The following is a 21,083-nucleotide window of genomic DNA, read 5'->3' as shown; positions in this document are numbered from 1 at the left end:
AGCCAAGTATGGCTTAACTTGTACTTCCCCAAAGCTACAGAATAAAAGCAGTTTTATGTCTGTGGAACAATCCGAAAGAGTCTCGCAATAATAACAACACGAAAGCTGATTGGCTGCAATCTAAGTTGCATGTTGGTCTCATTTGTAATCGTAATACAGCAAATTATATTTTGAATAGCTCAAGAAACTACCAACACACCATGGAATAAAAAAAATAAATATATATATATATATATATATATATATATATATATTCTAAAGCGCTGCCAGAGCATGTCAATGAGCATTAGAGGTATCGTACATGGATGTAGGAAAATTAAGACCGGTTTAAAATTATTTAAGAACTAGAACACAATATTTTAGCAAATTGTAGACTTTTTTATTAAAGTTAAAACAATTGGTTTTTTTTTAAAGATAATTTATTTTTTCCATTTTTAGGCCTTTATTCTTTTCTTTTTTCTTATTTTAAAGATTTTTGGGGGCATTTTAGGCCTTTATGTTTATAGGACAGATGGAGACATGAAAGGGAAGAGAGGGGGATGATATGCAGCAAAGGGCCGCAGGTCGGAGCCGATCCCAAGGTCGCTGCGTTGTGGACTCAGCCTCTGTATATGGGTGCGCGCTCTACCAGTTGAGCTACCCAGGCGCCCAAATTTTAGACTTTTTAAGGCCTTACATTTTGATTTAGAAATTTTAGACTTTTTAAACCCCGTGGAAACCCTGCTTGTACCGTAAGCTTTTTTCCCTTAAGATCTGGAGGAGTTACCTCTGGTGCTGGTGTATCCCAGGGAGCTGCTGACTTCATACTGTGCTGGAGGCATGCGGGGTATAAGCAGCATGTTGGACACAGTGCCCAGACTGTCATCAGAGGCCAGGCTACGCTGTTCCTCCGGACCTCCAGAGCGAACAGGCGGGGACGCGCCTATGCCTGCGCTGATGTCCACCGAGCCCCAGCTCTTCCTCGCACTAGTATCTTTGTCTCGACCCATCCTGAAAGACACACAGTCACTACCGTTCAACGGAGCTAAAGGTCCATATGGTGCGGAAAGAAAAGAAAGGATAACTCTGCCCTCTGCGTTTGATGGAGCGTAGTTTAGCGTTGTGCAAGCAGAAAGATACCTGAAGGTGGTGCTCCTCTGAATGCGTGAAGGCCCAGGCAGTCTGAACACCTGAGCATCATAGGCGTCGTAGTCCACCTGAATAGGCAGGCTGTTTTCAGAGTCCTTTGGAGCACAGAGAGCTGGAAAAGGATGAGCATCATTAGGGTTCATCCTCTGGCCTCCATGAATATCTGTACTATATTTCATGGTAATTCTTACAAAAGTTGCGAAGCCATTTCACTAAAATCCAAAAATGTCAAGCTCATGAACAAGTCAGGGGATCACCAAAGTCAATGGGATTCATACTATGAATGTCTGTGCAAAATGTAATTCAATCCAGTAGATGCTGAGATTTGGACCAAATGGGGGTGGAAAGACAGACAGACTGAAAGGCTGACACTTTCATCCCTAGCATGCCTAATAAAAATAAAGTCGTCATCTAATTCATGCTTTAAGAATTGAAAAATGTCTCAGAGAGATAAAGGGTCACAACTTACTGTGGTCCTTGCTGCTCTTGAATTTCTCAGCATGGAGCTAGAAGACAGTTCATTTTTTAATGAGATGTCAAAACATACAAAAACTTACTTTCAATTAATTTAAGTCAAATAACAGTGCTGCTGCTGGAACAAAATAAAAAGAAAAGTGTCTGCACCTTGTGACCAGCCAGTTTGATTCGAGGTGTGAAGGAGCTACAAGAGTTCTGACTTTTGGAGGTGTAGAAGCTGCAGGCGTGGAAGAAAAAGATGCAAGCAAGAAATAAATCATTCGATTTCACTTCTGCATAGAATTTAAATGTATCTTTATTTATCAGTCATGTTGTTTTACCTGTGGTTGATCCAATGAGGAAGGTTGTAGTCGTCGCCCACGCGAGAGTCTCCAGGTGTCGTCCTGTTGTGCAGCTACAGAGAGAATGACCATCAGAAACCAACAGGGTTTTCCCTAACATTATAAGGCTTAGGTGCAGCACCCAAGCCATTTGGGGCTTCACCAAAGACGAATAAATGAGAAATAAGATAAGACAGACTTTATTAATCCCACACTGGGGAAATTCCCTTGTTGTAAAATCAATGTGAGCATCAGAACTAAATAAATTACTTTTTGCAGATCTAATGAATGTAGTTGGTTCCCAGTGGACTTCTTTGGCAAATTTTGTCTTTAAGCTTTTTGAGTGATATTTATTTATTATCTGATCTAGCTTTTCCAACGTTTTAGACACAGATATGGTATTAATAAAAGGTCCAAATTAATGCGAAATTGTATTTTTGATTATTAAAAAAACGTCACATTTTCTTGAAGGAGGGCCCCTAAACCGCCTGCAACATACATGCACTTAAGTCTTCCCCAAACCTGGGGAGAACACTGCCAACATGTATATGTATAAAGATTTACACTCTGAATGGGTTACCTTGAATAACGGAACTGCGTGCAACGGCTGCTCCCCCATACACACCAAGTCTACACCAATACCTGAAGAGGGGAAAAGTATGGGTCAGCAACATAATGAACTGCATGCAGTGGACCTTTAGTTCTCTGTTAACAAATACATTTGTTCAGTTTGAAGTCCCGTGTGTTTGAAGTGTGTTTGTATCGTCACACTCACCGTTGTCGATCATCCGCTGCTTGGTGAGAATCATGAGCAGGCGGTCGACTTCAAACACTCCCATCCCGGGTGTGATGACCACTGACATCTGGCCGGTGCGGTCGAAGTTTCGGTTTATGTAGTGCTTGTCAAACACTGTGGGAGACACGGTGATTGTCAGCTTTTCGTCTAGTCTTTTCGGGTTAGTAACCTGTGAAAGACACTCACTTATGTGTAATTGACTTTGGATATTAATAGACATATGTTGCGGGTGTAAGCAGTCCAACAAAGTGCACAATATAATAATTAATAAATAATATAAATGAGACCATAAACAACATACGCTATGTGGCTCCTACATGTTCACAATTTCACAAACAGATATCATCCAAAGTCTTTTGGTAAAGACCTGCTTTCAGGTAGGCTAAATAAATTCTTCTTTTTCTAAAAGCAGTTCTGTTTTTGTATTAGACTTCTTACCATTGAATGAAAGGTTAATGGCCTCCAGGTAGTTTCCTTGTGCAGCAGTGGAGTTGTAACCAGCAGGAAAACCATCTGGCACGAAAAGTAAAAAAAAACAAAAACACAATGCAGGATTTTGTTTACAAAAAGGCACCTGATCCAAAGATCTGTTAGTCAGCCAAAACACTTGACTTATTCACTACCTGCTTCTTTCAGCCGCACCAGGACGGGATACTGAATGAAGAGCTTCTTGATCGTGACCAGTAAGGATGTCCACTCATCCCGTCTCTCGTTCTGAGCCACGACCCTGATCACAAAATAGTTAAGCGCCGTCAAAAGACCTCTGTCTTCCAGTCGCTAATTTAGATGAACTTGAAGTAAGGCATGAAATGAAAAGCTACAGTATGTACAATAGGGCTGGGTACCGAACTTCGATACTTTTTTAGGCATCAACCGAATTGCCTCCTTAGCCTTGAGTATCAAAAAAGGCCTTTCCATTCAGTACCAAATTTCAATAGCTAAGGAGTAAATCTCATTAGCGTCGGTGAGCACCCCCCCGCCCCCTCTGAATTTCGGGAAAGAGACCTCAGATACAGTTTTAGGGGACCACTAAGGTCTATATAAAACATCCAAAAAGCAGCATGTCATGGGACCTTTAAAACGGATTTCATAAAAATTTGTATTATAAAAAGTTTCGTTCAGGAACAGGTATCGAAGTCACACTATCAAAATTTTTTGAATGATACCCAGCCCTAATGTACAGTAACTATGGTTACCTGTAGAAGTCTTCATAAAAACGTCCCTCTGGATCCTGTCTGATGGACCCTCTCAGAATCTCAGGGAATTCATCTAAGGAAAATGATATTTGTATTAATGATGAAGACATTAATATGCATCGTAACTCACTGTGACAACATAAAAAAAAACAGACTCACCAATAGTTTTGGCACTGTACAATGTACGTGAGAAAAGCACAACTGTCACCTCATGACTGCAGTTCTTCTCCTGTTTCAACATTAAAACACTGATTTGGTTTCTTATTTGAAAGAAAATGTTACAATGAAGGCAAACAGAAAAGAAATCACAAACCTTCCACTTGGCGAAAAGGTCTGACAGGAAACAATTTACAGCTTTCTCAAAGTAGAGATCCCCTGAGAGCAAAACATTCAAATAAGATATTCTCCCCCAAGAGAGCCTCTATGCCACTGAAAAACAAACAAATTAAACCTGACACAGAGCGAGTAACAAATCAGAGTGGTCCAACTAACCAAAGATGTCAAAGTCCCACATCTCACAACTCATCTGGATAAAGATGTACACCATTGCAGATGTGGATCTGAACACCACCTGTGTCACAAGGCATTTAAGAGAAATGAATGATGAATAACATAAATAAATATGTGATTATTTAATAGCAAGCTTTAAAAGTCAAAGGGAGTCAGGTCCCTTTGACTTTTAAACTATGACTTTTTGACGCAATTGTTTTTTGCGACGATTTTTAAAACAGATTCTTTCGCCCAGAATCAATATTATTTTTTATTTATTTATTTTACCAATGATTCACCTAAATATTTTTGGTTTATATGGTACTGCCGGCTGCGACTACATCATATCCATTTACAGTGAAAACAGAAAATGCAGAAAATCCATGTTATGTACTTCTTGTACTACAAATGAAATAAATGTCAGACAAGTGATGCGCATTCTTTTTAGAAAACAATTAGTGTTTTAGAAATGTCTCATGATATATTGTGTCTAGAAGTGTATTATTCAACTTTTGTTTTTGTTAACGGAAAAGAAAATCGCAATACTCAATACTATCGAATCCAATACTTCTAGAATTGCAATGCATGAAAACTGCAATAGAAACCTAATAGTCACTTGTGTATAGTGAAAGAATCGAATCGGGACAAAAGCATATCGTCCCAGCCCTAATCAGTGTGGTGAGTCAAAACTTCCTTAACAGAAACTAATTTTAAATTTCAATGTGACATTCCAGCAATCCCAGACTACTTTCAAGTCTTCCACACTAAGTGACAACACACTTCTGTGGTGAACTGACTAACACTAACATCCACTTTTACGGTCTACATGAAAAAGATCAAACTCGTAGATTGTGAATACTTCAACTACTTCATTGTTGTACTTGTGGGTGCATCTGCTCTTACCCTGGTGTCTTCACTGATGTAACCACAGGTCACTTTCTCTCCCTTCACCCAGAGTTCACTGGCCTGGGCTCTGGAGAATGTTCACAACCATTTCAGTCATCATCACCATTGCATAACTGGTTCTTTTGCTTTTTTCTTAACCCTCTGGGGTCTAAGTGCATTGTAACATTTCTTTTTTAAATTCACATTTTAAGCATATTTGCATATAACCTGATACCCATCAGAGTTTCTGCAGGTTTCACCAAGTCATATTTAAGACCATTATGAATGAAATTTAAGACCTATATTGCAACAAAAAAAGTCAGATGTCAGAGTCCGGAAACATTGTCTGAAACAATTACCCAATTTCCTCATTGGTATTATAGAACTGGTGTCTATATTGGCTGCGATATAAGTTGCAGGTTTGTCTTATTTGTAGTCGTAATACAGCAAATTATAACTGGAAGAGAGACAGAAAGAACTACAACACCACATAATTAAAAAGGAACATTGTAAATAGGGGTGTGATTCAAGCTCTACCGATTCAAAATCGATTTATAGCATTCCAAAAATTGATTCATATTATATTATTTTATATATATATATATATATATATATATATATATATATATATATATATATAGTATGTTTACTGCAATCACATAGGGTGACCAGACGTCCCGAAAAATTTGGGACAGTCCCGAAATCCAAGCAGTTGTCCCGAATCCCGAATCCTTAGAGCAAAGTCTCAAAAGCAGACTCTCGAGTATTTATTTTTATTTTTTTTATTTTTTTTGACTCTCGAGTAGATCTAGTCTGATAGAACATTAAAAACTGTTCATGGTGATTGAGTCATCCTGCAGCCAGCTCCCATCGGCTGCAAGTTGCAACGCAAATTTTCATTCGTTCATTTTTGAAATGGAGGCTCAGGCTGGTGTCCCGGGACCCGATCAAGATCAACACGTAACTAAAAAGCAAAAACGTCTCTGCAGGTACGGGGAGGACTGGGTAGGGAAATACCCCTGGATTACTGCAGTTTTCCGCGATGCAAACAAAGCGGGGGGCGGGGTCCCGACTTCAGGCTCCATGCTGGCAGCAAATTACATATAGCCACGCTTTCCAAAAAACAATTCTTCATCTTGTTTAACACACAACTTTAATGAAACCTAGATTTTTTTAATGGTATATGTTGTTTTTTTTTACTCTCAATTAGTTATACTCTGATAGAACATTAATTAGACCAATAGGAAAAAAAAAAAAAATCCAAATTTTACCCATTCTCATCTGGTCACCCTACAATCACATGGGAAAAGTAACCACATTTACAGTACATACTGTGAATCGGGTTTTTTTTTTATTGTTTTTTAATCGAAAATCGATTTGTATCGAATCTTGAGCCTAAAAATCAATATTGAATCGTGACATTTTCTGAATCGTGCACCCCTAATTGTAAAGGGCTGCGGGAACATTTCAATGAGCATTAGAGGTAGGGAAATTAAGACCTGTTTAAAATTATTTAAGACCTAGAACACAATACTTTTTAAGACCTAAAAGTTTTTTACTTTTTTAGACTTTTTAAGACACCGTGGAAACCCTGCCCTTGTGTTTCATATCAAAATGTTCAGAACAAACTCAGCTTTCTGTATAGTGAGGCCCAAATTTGTTCCAGAGCAATGTGTAAAGAGGCAATGTGGCACTTAGCTCAAAAGTTGATGTTGGCTTTTTGAAATTTCTCAAATCTCTTGTGAAAACAAACCTAAACTCAATTGTTATGGTGCTTGAAATGAGTTTACAAAAGTATTGGGTTCACAAAAGCGTAATATATTAATAAAATAGTAAATGTCTAAAATGAAATTTTGTAATATCGGTTTTTGAATAGGACTGTTGTTAAACATCGCTTGGACTCGGCGGTGCATTTTGTCCTCAGAGGGATAACCTTTACACATAATGTACAGTATGTTTGCTGCTTTCGGTGCTGCTCAACCATAGAAAAGTGTACACACATGTTGATTTATTTCACAATCAAGTCACTATGAATGCATTTCTGCAATGGAGTGTTCAGAATGAAATGAATGCTTAGTACCTGATTCCTGCAAACTCCACTTTCTGCGTCACATAAGCACATGTGCTCACCTGGAAAAAAGATTGTGTAAAAGTTTAATCTTCACATAACTGTGCTATTGCACATTATACCCAGACACTTTAACTTTCACATGTCTCACCAGACTCTTCTTTAGTCTCCACATGTCTCCTCTGCCGATGTACTGGTCCTTGAACGTCAGCTCCACCAGGTCCAGTGTAACATCCTGGAAGGAAAAAAATAAAAATAAAAACCACATGAGAGATTCTGTTCAACTGACAAATGGTGGAGACACAGAAGGGTCACAGTGAACATACCTTTGGGTCGACAATGTTAACAATGACATCCTGGTAAGCACGCAGCTTAAAGGCTTGTGCTACAGTCTGATCCACACTGATCGTCTCTAGAGAAGAACAAACTATCCATCATGGGTAATGAACAGGCAAGGCAACCATCACAAACATTTGCACTGATTTATGCTGTATATTATAGGAGAAGCACTAACGAGCATTTTCATTGTTGACTAATCTGCTAATTATTTTCTCAATCCATCAATAAAATGAGATAAGATCATGAAAAAAAAAATGGCCATGACAGTTTCCTAAAGCCCAAGATGAGGTCTTAAGATTGCTTGTTTTGTCCAACCAAGACTCTAAAAGCCATAATATTTAGCTTAGTATCACAAAAGACAAAGAAAAACAGCAAATCCTCACATTTAAAACCACGAACTAGGTTGTTTGGCATTTCCACTTGGAAATAAAAAAGCTTGATTTTCTGCAAAACGATGTGATTAATGAACTAATCGTTTCAGCTGTATACTCTTTTATTATTATTATTATTATTATTATTATTATTATTATAAAATAATAATATTAATGTGATCTTGCCTAATTGAATTCTTGAAATATAGCAAAGATGCATACAGTGTTCGATCATAATTTATTTACCTTTCTGAAGGTCCTCTTTCAGGCTCTTCACTTGCAGCAGGAGAGGACTGAATTTCAAAAGAGATTATCGGCTCAGTAGTGTATATGTAATACTGTATGTAAGTGGTATCACAACAGCAATCCTCTCAATATGCAAGCTCACCTGTATTCATCTGTGGGGTGTGCAATCTCGATTATATCCCTTAGACTGACTTGAGGGAAAACTTTTGGGTTGACAACCAACTCATCATCTGCTCAAAAAAAAAAAAAAAAAAAGTTCATTTGAAAAAAAAAAAACAATCTTTCATAAAAGAAAAATTAACTTTGACTGCATGAGTTGCAAGTTCTTCCTTACCGCTACCACCAAAGCCTTTCTTGTGCAGCACAAGCTTGTATGACTTATTGGTCTTCATAATGAACCAGCTGGGGATCAAAATCATAAGTTCATTTGTGATTTCTCAAAGTTGCAGGCAAACTAACACATGAGCTTTGGTACGTGTTCTGGTGATTCGATTGGCTTGCCATTTCTAAACTCAATTACTAGATTAACCATTGTAACGCCGCGATACACTTATGCATTTAATATAATTTTATTATAGTCTTCTACACAGTTGTGTAGTTGGAAGTCTATGGTGAGCTTTAGGCAAACTAATCCGAAATGGGCGTTTTAATTGGCTGAAGTAAAGTGGTTGAAACTGATTTGGGCTACTAAAGTTAGCGGTTGACCCATGATGAGCTGCCAGCCAGCCTTTTTGAAAGGAGTAGCTACGTTAACTTTTGACGTTGCCTTAAGTAATGCACGTTCTCTCTTTCACACAGACCTACCATACATTTAAAAAGGTATACATGTTTTAGGATAACTTATTGTCGTATTGAAGTACACAATTAGACATTAAAGTAGATCGGTTAGAACAAGTAAACACATTTAATAAATAGAGCAGTACCTGAGCAGTCCCTCCTCAACAACTTCCAACTCCTAGCAGCTCAAACTGCCCTGGGATTGTTGACACATGCTAGCCTAGCGTGTGCGTTTAATCAGAGACACTTTAACAGATACTGAACTAGCTAAGTCAACAAACCCTAGCCCCAACGTTACAGTAACTAATGTAATGAATTACATCCATTACATACAGTTGAAATACGTTAGAGACACCGTTTTGAGATGGAAATAGAAAGCAGTTTACTAGCTAACTACTCTGACGTTAGCTCACACGGGTTGTAGCTACTTCCTCCAAAACAGGAAATGTGTGATGTGATTGGTTCGCGCCGGTACTATCTTGGAAAAGGAAGAGAGCTCACTCCGCTTATTACCATCTTCGCTTTTTGTTTTGGAAGACTGTAACGCATGTTTCTTTCCAATATACCTGCGAATTCTACCACATTAAACACACACATTACACATTTATTTTAAATTGTATGTACATGTACTACAATACATGTAACACTAAGAACATACAGCTATGATGTGCAGTAAAAAAAAATAAAAATAAATGATGTGATTATACACTTGCAGGATGTGATGCAGGTGTATATTTAATTAATCTTTAAAATACCTCGACCACCGCATCAAGGCAAGCCTTTACTGTACACATTCAGTGTTTTTCAGTAGGTCAGCAAGTCCTAATCATTAGGGATACATTTGCTTGGGAATCTTGCATAGCCATACTTCATAATAGTGAATATTATCATGACAGAACAGTGCAGACAGCTAATAAACCACTTTATTAAACATAATAGGCTTTGACAACAATACTGGTTTCATAAATGCACAGCTGCTTACTATTGTCAGCTTTTGATTAAATGAGTCAAGATATTACTTTAAGAAATTACATTATAATGTTATAACTAGTATATACTTTTTTCAAAAGGAAACATAATGGTTTTGTTTCCTTGTTCCAAAATTCCAACGAATAAACTTTTATTAAACCTTAATCACCCACAGTAATGGGTGAGACATATTTCACAACAATACTGAAAAGAAGAAAAAAAAAACTACTACAGTAGCAAAGAAAATCTAAAGCATCCATGTAAGGGTTTCACTAGGGACAATATTGGCCTGTCCCAAATAAGTCCATTACTATCCAGCTCTGAAATGATGCAGATAATAGAGTTTGTATTTTACAAATATTGCAGGATTGACCTAGCCTGACGTGGTCCTACTCAGATTCTAAGTATGTGAGTCTGAAACCGCTCCATTGGGCTGTGATTATGGGGCGTGTTCCAACCGAACCAGGAAAATAAATGCCTCTGCATTCATTGGATAGACCTCCAACCAATCAGAGCAACGGAACTCAACACTGTGTATCGTCTCCATAGCAACCACTCTTTGCACAATGCATTCGTTCTAACTTCCGACTTTTAGACTTTTTTGAAGCTGGATATATCATTTGTTTCTTGTAAATATAAATGTGGATAACGTTAATGATAGTGACATGCTCGCTACAGTTGCATTTCTAGAGATGGATCGACGAAAACGCGTTTTATTTCTCTGATTCACGGCTTGGTTCTAGCGCCGGCGGTCCCTCTCTTCAGTCTCTCTCTATGTCTCTCCACCATATATCGCTAACGCTACTGAGGCTCCTCCGCTGAGGATTTTAAAATGAATGCGCTGTCGATATCTTCTGTAACAGACGCGATGGTGGAATCTACACCTCAACAAATTCAACCCAAGCGTTCTTTGGTGACGTGATTGATTCTGTTACTGTTGATCAGCTTTCCGACAACCAAGGAGATTTAATCATTATGTCGTGCTACTAGCTAGCGCTAGCAGTTAGCCTGCAGTTTGGTGAACAGAGCTCATCCATGGCTTCATCTCTCATCCAAGTTACAAGCTTTACAGCATACAGCCCTCGGATGTATCATAGGAGAGAACCAAGGCGATGTAATCTATCTGTTGTAACGTTTTGTAGGCATGATCTTAATATAACCCTGATGTTAGCAACTAGCTAGCTAGCCGATAGCCCCGCCAGTTTGGGAAACGCTAATGACGTTACATCCACATAACAGGCTTTACGACATACATACATCCCTCGGATGTATCATAACTTCATAAGATAATACCACGGACGTATTAATAGAACACATGATGAATTACAACCATTAGCTATATCCATTATTACAGCTAGCTACGTGAGCTCGGGAGAACAGTCATGTGAGCGGGCGTGCGCAGTCCCGTGGGTCTGCTCGCGTCCATTATGCGCGTTCATCATTTCAAATTTAATAATTCGGGATTCGCTTCTAGTGAATGTTAAAAATGTTAAAAACGTAACGTTTTAAACAAGGACCCTTTCAGTGTTCGGGCTGGTAGTGCTGGGACAACCGACTCTTTTACGAGAGTCGGTTCAACCGGACGGTTGTTGGTTGGCCTACCAAGTTAATAGATTCGGTCACCGGTTCGCGTGCCCTCGGCGGCGGCGGCGGCGGGGGGTGATCGCGTTTAACTTTACATATATATCAAGATAACATTACGTGTATTTGTATGTGATATAGGCCTAATACTTTCCCCTTGGTAGTATAGCATATGCATTTCCACGAACACAATTCTAAAATGCACGAGACATAAAGGCATCTGCTATCGGTTGATAACTCAAACTTGCCGAAAACCTAGACACCCGTTTGATTACATGACTCATGCATTAGCCACAGTTACGGTCTTGTTCAGTAGTCTGGTGCACAGGTCTCCTGGTGACAGCCTACCTATCACGTAACAAACATTTAACTTAACATAACTACTAAGATAACATAACGTGCATTTGTATGTGATATCCATCAATAATGTAATCTATTAATTTGTATGTACACAATCATCTAAGATACACGAGAAATAAAGGCTTCTGCTATCGGTTGATAAGTCAAACTTGCCGAGAACCTAGACACCCGATTGAATATAGACTCGTGCAGTAGCCTACCCTCGGTTTCGGTCCTTACGGTCTCGTTCAGTAGCCTGGTGCGCGGTCTCCAAAACTTGCCGAGAACCAAGACACCGCTTGATTACATTAGAGTCGAGCGGGCCGGCCGGTTGCACGGTTACCATTGCAACCATTGACATATAACGGCACGAATGAAGTAAAAGAAAAAAACAGGAGTGAGTCGGTTCATTGACGTATGGCACTCGATTCTCCCGGCTCAGTGACACGAGTCGGGTTAATTAACCGGCTCTAGACCGAACTTCCCGACCTCGAATTTTGTGGGCGGGGCTAAATTCGGCTGGCATCCAGGCTAGGATTGACCAAGAAGAAGACCTTAATCAGACCATAAACTGATTTTAAAGGTCCCATGACATGCTGCTTTTTGGATGCTTTTATATAGACCTTAGTGGTCCCCTAATACTGTATCTGAAGTCTCTTTCCCAAAATTCTTGACCAACTGCCTCTTTGCTCGTTTGAAAGCCATGATGTCTCTCTCTCTCTCATGGGTGGGCCAACTTCTCTGGGTGGGCAAAGCAGAGAAAGGGGAGGTAACCTTGCTCCTTATGACCTCATAAGGAGAAAATTCCAGATCGGCCCTTCTGAGCATTCATTTTCTCAAAGGCAGAGCAGGATACCCAGGGCTCGGTTTACACCTATCACCATTTCTAGCCACTGGGGGACCATAGGCAGGCTGGGGGAACGCATATTAATGTTAAAAAACCTCATAAAGTGATAAATTTTCATGCCATGGGACCTTTTAAGGAGACTGCCATAGTATAATATTTTATCTTGGGTTTACCATGGTCTAAATGATATTGAGAAAAAAATACTGACAACTATCCCATAAAAAAGGTCAAATTCATAACATATAGTATCAGCAAAAAGAGTCCATTATTGTCAGCTTCAAGCCAATAACAATTGGCTTTCAGTAGCGCATATTGGTTGAACCTTTTTCAAACGTCAGAATACATGGCAGTTTTGGTAACTTAACCTAATGGAACATGTCCTAAGGCACATTTCAGACCAGTGGAACATGGTCAGTCACTTTCGTTTCTGCAGCTGAAGCTCAGAATAGAGCATCTGTCTGGTTCCGCTCTGCTAAGCGGCTCACTTTGAAAGTTCCTCTTTTCATCAGCAGCAGCTTCTCTTCGTGTCTTGGGGCGCGGCCTCATCCAGGTTGACGCGATCTGATTCTGTCAAGACAAACATTAAGGGTAGATTTGTATACCCTCAAGGCTTCCATTACCAACATCTCTGTTTGTTAGGAGTAGAGTCATTACTTACTGATGCTATTTCCACGTCCGATACTAGCAGGGACCCCATTCTCCATGTCCTTCAGTACGCACTTCTCGAAGGCCAAAGCCGCCACTCTGAAGAAAAACGCCTGCACGTTCTCCCCTGAAAGTTAGACAAATGAAGAGTTTCTTACAGTGGCTGTCTGCGTTGCCCAGAGTCATTGTATTCATGTTGTCATTATGTAGCATCCAGCACTGACACGTGTGAGCTCTTGGTTTTACCTGTTTTAGCTGAAACAGCCCAAAACTCTGCATGCATTTCTGTTGCCATCTGGATGGCATCTTTTTCTGTCCTCTGTCTTTCTTCTAAGGGCTTAAGAACAAGACAGTTGGGTGCTGCAAGAAAATTGTGTTTGTGAAAATCTGCAAAATATATATATAAAATATAAAATATATTCACCAGCAGGTCACTCTTAGTGCCAACCAAGAAAATAAAACAGGAGTCAGGCTCATTTTCGCTCATGGCCTCCTCTAACCATTGCCTACGAAAACAAAATAAAGTTCTTACGTTATCTTACAGTACAACATGCTCTTGCACTGGATTTTAGATAGATAGATAATAATGGATGTTGGATGGATGTAAATATTTATTTAAATATTTCTTCATGTCTTTGAAGATGGGTTGCTGATTCAGTTTTTAAAATCATTAGATACTGCAATATCAGTGTTTGCAGAAAGTGATCAACAACAACTGTTCAAATATCTCTTGGCTATCCGATGAGACTTTTAGCCTGGTTCCAGATCTCTGAATCATCACCCACGTCTCCTATTTGTTCAGCAATTCAATTATGAATAAAAGTAAAACAAAATGCCTATTCAGTCTGATTATCAGGCTAAAAACGTCTGACCGATACAATATATTACACCTAGACTTAGCATGGTCATACATCTTCACCAGATCTTTTTGTTGCAGTTTCACTCTATGTAGCTACATTGCTACATTACAGTATGTGATGGCACCATTCGCTGGCTTAAGTGTCATTGTGAGATGCAGTTAAAAAGGTAGTAAGTGGACCTTTGAGTTCAGATTATTTTGTGACACAGATGTCTTGCAACAGGCGGTGCAACAACCAGCGTTCATTTGGAATCATGTTTCTGTCCACTTAATGAGTATAAGGCCAATATTCACTCTCCTATAGCTCTGATTTTGGTCCCCAGCAAACCCTTAGAAATATATCTGGCTCTTTAGCTGCTAAATGCTCCACTATGTTAACCTGCTAGTCTCCAACTGTGTCTGTCTGCTGTTTAGTGCTATAGGCAGGTAGTGTACAGTGGGTCAATCAGAGCTTGTTTGCCAAAATATTAGCTGCCTGCAATGGCTGATGACAGCAGTGAGAGTGAACCAAAACAGTAAAGGTTGTGGGCCAGCAAACAGCATCGACAATGTGCGAAAGAAGCTATAAAGCTCTGTACAGCTAAAAGGAACTGTAGAGTTGAGAGATAATTCTCCGACGGTTCATCACTATGAGCAACCCCTTTCAAATTTAAAGTAGACGTGTGATCCAATTGTTAATATAAAAAGATTTACTATAGCTGCTGTCAAATCTAAGACACTGATTCTATCCATCCATCTGCTGTCTTTTCCCGACTTGTCCGGGTCAGAGTTCAGGTATGGTTACATTAGCCTTCCGTTAAATGAAATTGCCCCACATCAGCCTCCAGAAAAGATCAGCTCAGATGTGGGTAATATATCAATATTGATAAGAGTGATCACAAACTGTATATGTGATGTTCCAGACAAAGTCTGGTCTTGTAATATTGGACTATAGGGGAGGATCCCACACTGCTAGATTAATAAAATATTCCATTCCCAAACACAGTGCATTATTGTTATTATAGTCCACAACTGTAGAATAAGCCCAATGATAATGTTATAAATCCGACCTACCGTGTATGCTCTAGGGACTTAATGTCTGCCATGTCAAAGACAGTGATTATGACTGGAAAAGATGGACAAGAAGTTTCAGTATTATTATTTAACACGAGCAAAAAATGTAAACGGGTCTCACCTAGCATCAGACCCACATCCATTTTTTTTATTTTAGAGTTAGTTATTACAATAACGTCTTACCTTGAGCACCTCTGTAGTATGCAGAAGCGATGCATTTGAATTTTTCCTGGCCAGCAGTATCCCAACTACAAAAACATTTATAAAAAGTAAGCATGAATGGCAAAAACAGAAAGTACTCTAAAGTTACATATATGCAGAATAACTTATTTAAAATCAGACTACTCACATCTGAAGGGAGAAAGGTACTCCAGATATCTCAAACCTCTCAATCTCAAAGTCTACACCTATGGTGGCCTTGTAGTCTCTTTCAAATACATCTTTACAAAACCTGAAAACAGCATAAACACATCAAGTTGTTGTTTTTTTCTTTTTGTCGATGGTGGTCAGAACTCAGACTAACTAAAACAGCAACAGGTCTGTTCTATTCTGTAATTCTGTTTCCTTTTTGGGTTTTTTAGCTTCTTATCGGTACCATCAGTCAGTTCCAACAGATAACTGTGTTTAATATGGGCAAGAGAAATGCTCTAAACTTTCTATATAAATGCTATAGCAATGGTATCCAGCCTTTCCAATCTTGTCGAGACCCTCCAATAAAGTCACAAGATAAATCTGATTGTTTATGAGACGAATAGCATGACATTGAAGCAGAAAAAAACATTTCTGAGGCACATCATTAGCGATATACAGTATCTTTCTGGTCTTTGCCCTTTGCTTCTAAATAACTGGATAATATTTACATGTATAGGCCCCTAAAAGTATTCAAATAAACAATCTGAGAAGGACAAATTACTCTTCAATTGAACTGGCCACTACCCACAGACGTATGCAACTTGTGATGAAGGATCACAGCTTTACTTTAAGGGGTCACTTGCCAAAAAGGTTGGGAAACACTAATCTGAAGAACTCGTCCACTTTCTGCGGTACAGTAAAACAAATCTGATTTTGATATCGTCATCTAAGTTATACAGGTTATGTCTTAATTGGCTAATTGTTGATGAAGTACCTATTAATGAGGCAGGTCTTCCCCACATTAAGGTCTCCAACAACCACCACTTTTGACATTTTTTTGTCGGTCCCACCTTTAAAGAAGACAACAGATTTTTAACATCAGTGAGATGTAAGAAAAGAAAAGATTAACTTTATAGTCCCGAAGGAAATTTGTCTTGGACACATACAAGCACTGTGTCTGTAAAGGCTTTTCATATGATGTTCAAGCAAAGCTACGAATGATGGATTAACCCAAAGCGGGAGACTCACGGCTGATGCCTGTCGGCTCCATCTTTACAGGCTGCTTTAGCTTGAATGTCCCAGTCCTTCTTCAGCTGCAGAGAGGCATTAGGCGTGTACCACTGAAAAGAACAGGACCATATATAACTGACATTAATTCTGCACAAAGCCACTGAATACATGTTATAACAATAAGAATATGTCCACAGCCATGCTAGAGGCTCTATGCGTTGAGCTAAATGCTAACATGCAGATGTTAGGCAGGTATAATGTTTACCGTGTTTAGTGGATAGAATGTCAACATTAACTTATTAATAATAATAAACAAAGTACAGCTGAGGCTGATGGGATGTCATTAGTTTTGCATGTTATTTAGTCATAAACCAAAGTATTGGACAAACTAAACGTTTGACCTAATGATGGAGCTAGATGAAAAGTGAAGGGATCACCAAAGTTATTAAAATTCATCTTGAGTGGGACACGGATGTTTGTACCAAATTTAATGACAATCCATTTATTGTTAAGACATTCAATCAAAACCACAAAAATGTCACCCTAATGGTGGCACGTGAGGTAAAGTAAGAGGATCACCAAAGTTGACATGCGTAGCATGCATTGTCTGGAAACCACGAACGTCTGTATTTTGTGCCAATGCATCAGGTAGAAGCTGGGAGATGTTGAGATATCACAGGAAAAGAACATTTTGATTTGAAGATGGCACTAGAAAAAGTCAGGGGACCACCAAAGTCATTAGTAAGTAAGTAAAGTTTTTTTTGGTATATATTAGGAGTCAAACTAGGGCTGAACGATATGGGAAAATAATCTAATCTTCCTTATCTGTATTTTTATTGAAAAATAAATATGAATCTTCCTGATCTCCTGTCAATAACAGTACTGTAACAAATCACGCAAACTAAAGTTCACACTGACTAATAGCTCTACCACTCTCTAACTCAAAGCCTAGTTGTAAACTGGGAGTTAACCGTTCCTGCCTTAGCTTCGAGACCGTGGCCGGGACGTTGATGCCCCCTTAACTGTACCCAGCAGTTCAGAAGCAAGACAGAACTCCCCTTGGTCTTGATGAGCTGCAGCATTTGTTCATAGACAAACTAAAACCTACACTGTACATTTACTACCACTTGGCAACTTTACGACTCATTTTATATATGTGATAAAATAAATAATGTAAACATGTGGAGCATCAAAGGTTGTGCGTTCACGTGAGACATTTCATCTTAACAACACAATTTAAGATATTTCCAACTATTCTGTTACTGGCATGCGTTATATAGAATTGAATAGAAACACTAAGGTTTGGGTTTGACAGTTGTGAGTTGAGTTAGAAGAAGTTATTAAACACTGTAGATTCCTGCCCAAATAAAGTGCTTAATGTAATATTTTGGAGAGGCTTAAGAGGGCAGAAGCATATGTTAACTGAGTCTGGGATTGGGGAGCTGACTGCAACAGGGGAATTACCCTAAGTGCTGTGGTCTGACACTGATTTCACTATCTGAGAAAGTCAGTTAAGTCACACATATCCAATAAAATGAACATCTTCTAGACTGCCGCTCCAACCATTTTAACCATAGTAATCTCACAGTAAAGGGTTTTCTTTGACCTGTATTGTACTGGAGCAGACCATTATCACCACAGTATATTGGACAAAAAATACATGTATCGAAAAAACGGGACCTACCTTTGGGAATTCCCAGATGACTCTGTCTCTGCTGATGGGAGGAGGGAACGGAATTATCCTATTCCTGTTATCCTGCATGGCGACCTGTGAGGGAGTGTGTAACACAGAAGTTAGCCTTAGGCCTATATAAATAACACTACATCAAGCACTCCTTCAATTTGTTTGTGCATTTTTACAAAGGTCATAATGTTCTCTGAACCAAATACAGCGTTTAGATTAGAGCGCCATGCAGGTCCCAAATTCTGAGTCTCATTTAGCTTCATTACGTACATCTACATAAAGTACAATGTGTGTGTGTGGCAGACAATCAAATAAAAGGTGGTCGCTAGTGTTCATCAGTGACAACATCCATAACGGGGTTACAGACAAGCACAGCTATTTTTTTAGGCTGTAGTTTAAGAAGATGCTAGTGCGGCTTCTGCGTTGTAAAGTAGCCAAGTACAAGGCCGGAAGTAATGTGACGTAGTCTTCAAAACAAAAACACACTGGCAAAAGTCGGATAAAAATGATGAGAGCATGTTCTCGGCGATGGTTTCTCACCCTATACGTGCAGTCTGTATTACCAATTATGCTGTGTTTTGTATTGATATTCAGTGTTTTTGTATTTCCTGTCCCCTGTCCTATCCATAGTCTGTATAAAACAAGGTCCTATGGTACTATCCCAACAACTGCATTACACTCTAAGCAAAGATTTACGGTTTTAGTTTGAAGGTCCTGAACGGAAGTCACATTTTGTTTATCTTACCGTGACAGACAGGCGGCGACAGGCAGATACCACAACCAACTGCACTACCAGTTATTTGGTTATTTCACAGGTTTCGGCTTTTTTTCTTCTCAAAATGGCGCTCTGTTATACACCGTGGTTCAAATCACGAAGACTGTGAATGGCTTGTACTCACCACGGATAAAATAAAAAAAAATCTCCTCGGTTACTTTGCGCGTCTCGCTTGCTGCAGTTGCAAGCCCGGACATTGGTTTGATGTGGAGCTCGTTTCCATGTCAACCATAATGTAGTGCCTGTGTCACGTGATGAAGTGGGACCTATGCAGGGTTAGGGACCGAACAATCTTATTATTGTCACTGTAATATAACATCAAGACATACACTAACATTAAAAGCAGGATTAACCCGTTCACTATGCATTCATTATTTGACAACATTTATTTCAAACTGTTCTCTCCTGCCAACTGTCCTTAGAGTCCTACAGCATAGTGTTTGGGCATCCTTATTTATATGTGGATTAAAGCTGTCCTGTGGATCCACTATTTTTAAAGGCTTGGGCATTTTATTCTGCAAAAACGCCAACCACTCTTGCTAATTGAATGCGCTTCGTTTCAGTCTCAATAAATATTTTCGCACTCTAAACTGTATCTAATAAATGAAAAATCACAGAAAGTGATCCAGATAAAAAAATCCTTAATTACAGTTTTAATTATTTTTTCTTTTGTGTAGGCCTACTCTGTTTGGAGATTACAATCTGTCTTTTAACCTTTACGATATTTCCACATCCAAACTCTTACCACTATAGTATGTATTTATTTGTGCTATACTGATGAACGACAGTAGGCCTACTGATTTAATTAATACTTGGTTATAACAATAGACTTTATAAAGATGTTGTAATACACCTATTTAAATTCCAAACGCCGCCAGTACCTGAACGCACCTCAAGTAGAGGAGAGGATGCTGGGAGCGGCGAGTAGCGCAATAATGAGCTAACGCGAGGTGTGTGTCGACAAGGTCAACCGAAGCTTAGCTACTTTGTCTAAACTGGCTTTACATTTTAGTATTATTTAGCAATAATCTGTGTTTAAAAACATGTTTTGCCAGTTTATTTGAGTTTGGGACGTCTACCGAGTTTGGTAATGAAGAGAACACAGGTTGGTAAGATAACCTTACTTTGTGCTAACGTTAGCTTAGCTTGACCACGTTCTAAATAGCTAGCTAACCTCAGCTAACGTTAATGCGACACGCTAACGTTAGAAAACGGACAATGTGTTTTAATAGCTTTGCCATAATGTTAAGAAGCTTGATTTAAGCAAATTATCTAAAATAATCTCTCAAGTGTGTTCTTCCAATTTTTTTTATTCCGACCAATTTATTAGCACTTTGTATGGGGACCACCTGCCCCCTTCACAAGGGGTGAATAAAACCATGCTAACGCTAGCTAACAGACGATGTGTTTCAATATCTTTAACATAATGTTAAGAAGCTTGACTATTTTAGCTAGTAAAGTCATCTAAATTAGTGAAACTCATCGGGCAAAGCTGTCTCAAGAGAATTATTCCAAAATTATAAATCTGTCCAATTTGATAGCTGATTGTCCGGAGACCACCTGCGCCCTTGACTTGTAAGGTTAGGGTGAATAAAACTGGTTAATTAAGCATGATTTCGGATACAAAAATAATAATTTTAAACTGTAATTTAGCTAAAACGGGTTAATGTAGAGTTTATTTGGACCTGTAAAGAGAAGCATTTATGAACTTTGAGTTTTACAAAAAAACAGCGATGGCATCTTGATGTAAACATGTATTGGGTGACGTTACGGTTAATTAGCCAAACGTCGTTAATTAGCCTAATGGAGCTTCAAAGACGCTTCACAGCCGGGTGAATGATTCAGTCGGACTGTGGTTGGATCTTGAATTTTAGAAC

At 38.9% G+C, this 21,083-nt stretch overlaps 3 protein-coding genes across 9 annotated transcripts in view; 1 reads left to right on the top strand and 2 right to left on the bottom strand.

The window, feature by feature from the left end:
• depdc5 (DEP domain containing 5, GATOR1 subcomplex subunit) overlaps positions 1–9,526 on the bottom strand; it is a 32,244-nt gene extending 22,718 nt beyond the window's left edge. For 5 of the 6 annotated variants that reach the window (XM_028592509.1, XM_028592513.1, XM_028592514.1 and 2 more), the window contains exons 1-21: positions 9,239–9,526; positions 8,650–8,717; positions 8,458–8,545; positions 8,316–8,362; positions 7,686–7,786; positions 7,511–7,594; positions 7,372–7,421; positions 5,310–5,379; positions 4,410–4,488; positions 4,231–4,292; positions 4,077–4,146; positions 3,918–3,990; positions 3,345–3,448; positions 3,160–3,234; positions 2,701–2,835; positions 2,506–2,567; positions 1,926–1,999; positions 1,753–1,822; positions 1,598–1,634; positions 1,120–1,240; positions 767–990 (exon numbers count right to left, since the gene is read on the bottom strand). In XM_028592509.1, the coding sequence (XP_028448310.1) occupies positions 767–990; positions 1,120–1,240; positions 1,598–1,634; positions 1,753–1,822; positions 1,926–1,999; positions 2,506–2,567; positions 2,701–2,835; positions 3,160–3,234; positions 3,345–3,448; positions 3,918–3,990; positions 4,077–4,146; positions 4,231–4,292; positions 4,410–4,488; positions 5,310–5,379; positions 7,372–7,421; positions 7,511–7,594; positions 7,686–7,786; positions 8,316–8,362; positions 8,458–8,545; positions 8,650–8,707 (1,684 nt within the window). In that variant the 5' untranslated portion in view covers positions 8,708–8,717; positions 9,239–9,526. The remainder of the gene's footprint in view (positions 1–766; positions 991–1,119; positions 1,241–1,597; positions 1,635–1,752; positions 1,823–1,925; positions 2,000–2,505; positions 2,568–2,700; positions 2,836–3,159; positions 3,235–3,344; positions 3,449–3,917; positions 3,991–4,076; positions 4,147–4,230; positions 4,293–4,409; positions 4,489–5,309; positions 5,380–7,371; positions 7,422–7,510; positions 7,595–7,685; positions 7,787–8,315; positions 8,363–8,457; positions 8,546–8,649; positions 8,718–9,238) is intronic. The other variant, XM_028592511.1, reaches the window with a different exon arrangement.
• Positions 9,527–12,995: 3,469 nt separating this feature from the next.
• rab36 (RAB36, member RAS oncogene family) lies at positions 12,996–18,825 on the bottom strand. Its single transcript, XM_028593913.1, has 11 exons — positions 18,702–18,825; positions 18,432–18,515; positions 16,768–16,857; positions 16,512–16,585; positions 15,735–15,836; positions 15,569–15,633; positions 15,386–15,437; positions 13,898–13,979; positions 13,720–13,810; positions 13,487–13,600; positions 12,996–13,395 (listed from the first exon to the last, which is right to left on the bottom strand). Exons 1-11 carry the CDS (start codon positions 18,777–18,779, stop codon positions 13,334–13,336), a joined length of 894 nt encoding a protein of 297 aa, XP_028449714.1. The 5' UTR covers positions 18,780–18,825; the 3' UTR covers positions 12,996–13,333.
• Positions 18,826–20,103: 1,278 nt separating this feature from the next.
• pdca (phosducin a) overlaps positions 20,104–21,083 on the top strand; it is a 33,468-nt gene continuing 32,488 nt past the window's right edge. The window contains exon 1 of one of the 2 annotated variants that reach the window (XM_028593656.1): positions 20,104–20,311. The gene's annotated coding sequence lies outside the window, so the exon portion shown is untranslated. Of the gene's footprint in view, positions 20,316–21,083 lie in introns of both variants that reach the window. The other variant, XM_028593657.1, reaches the window with a different exon arrangement.

This window comes from Perca flavescens, chromosome 12, assembly GCF_004354835.1.
Source record: "Perca flavescens isolate YP-PL-M2 chromosome 12, PFLA_1.0, whole genome shotgun sequence".
NCBI classification, from domain to species: domain Eukaryota; kingdom Metazoa; phylum Chordata; class Actinopteri; order Perciformes; family Percidae; genus Perca; species Perca flavescens.
Note: the sequence above shows the minus strand (reverse complement) of the source record. Positions and strands in the feature narration are given on the sequence as shown.

Coding starts and splice junctions, on each gene's coding strand:
- rab36 (XM_028593913.1), bottom strand. CDS start 18,779: ATGTTGTCACTGATGAACACTAGCGACCACCTTTTATTTGATTGTCTG. Junction 16,858..18,431: donor TCATCTGGGAATTCCCAAAG/GTAGGTCCCGTT, acceptor TGTTCTTTTCAG/TGGTACACGCCTAATGCCTC. Junction 13,811..13,897: donor GCACTAAGAGTGACCTGCTG/GTGAATATATTT, acceptor CTTGTTCTTAAG/CCCTTAGAAGAAAGACAGAG.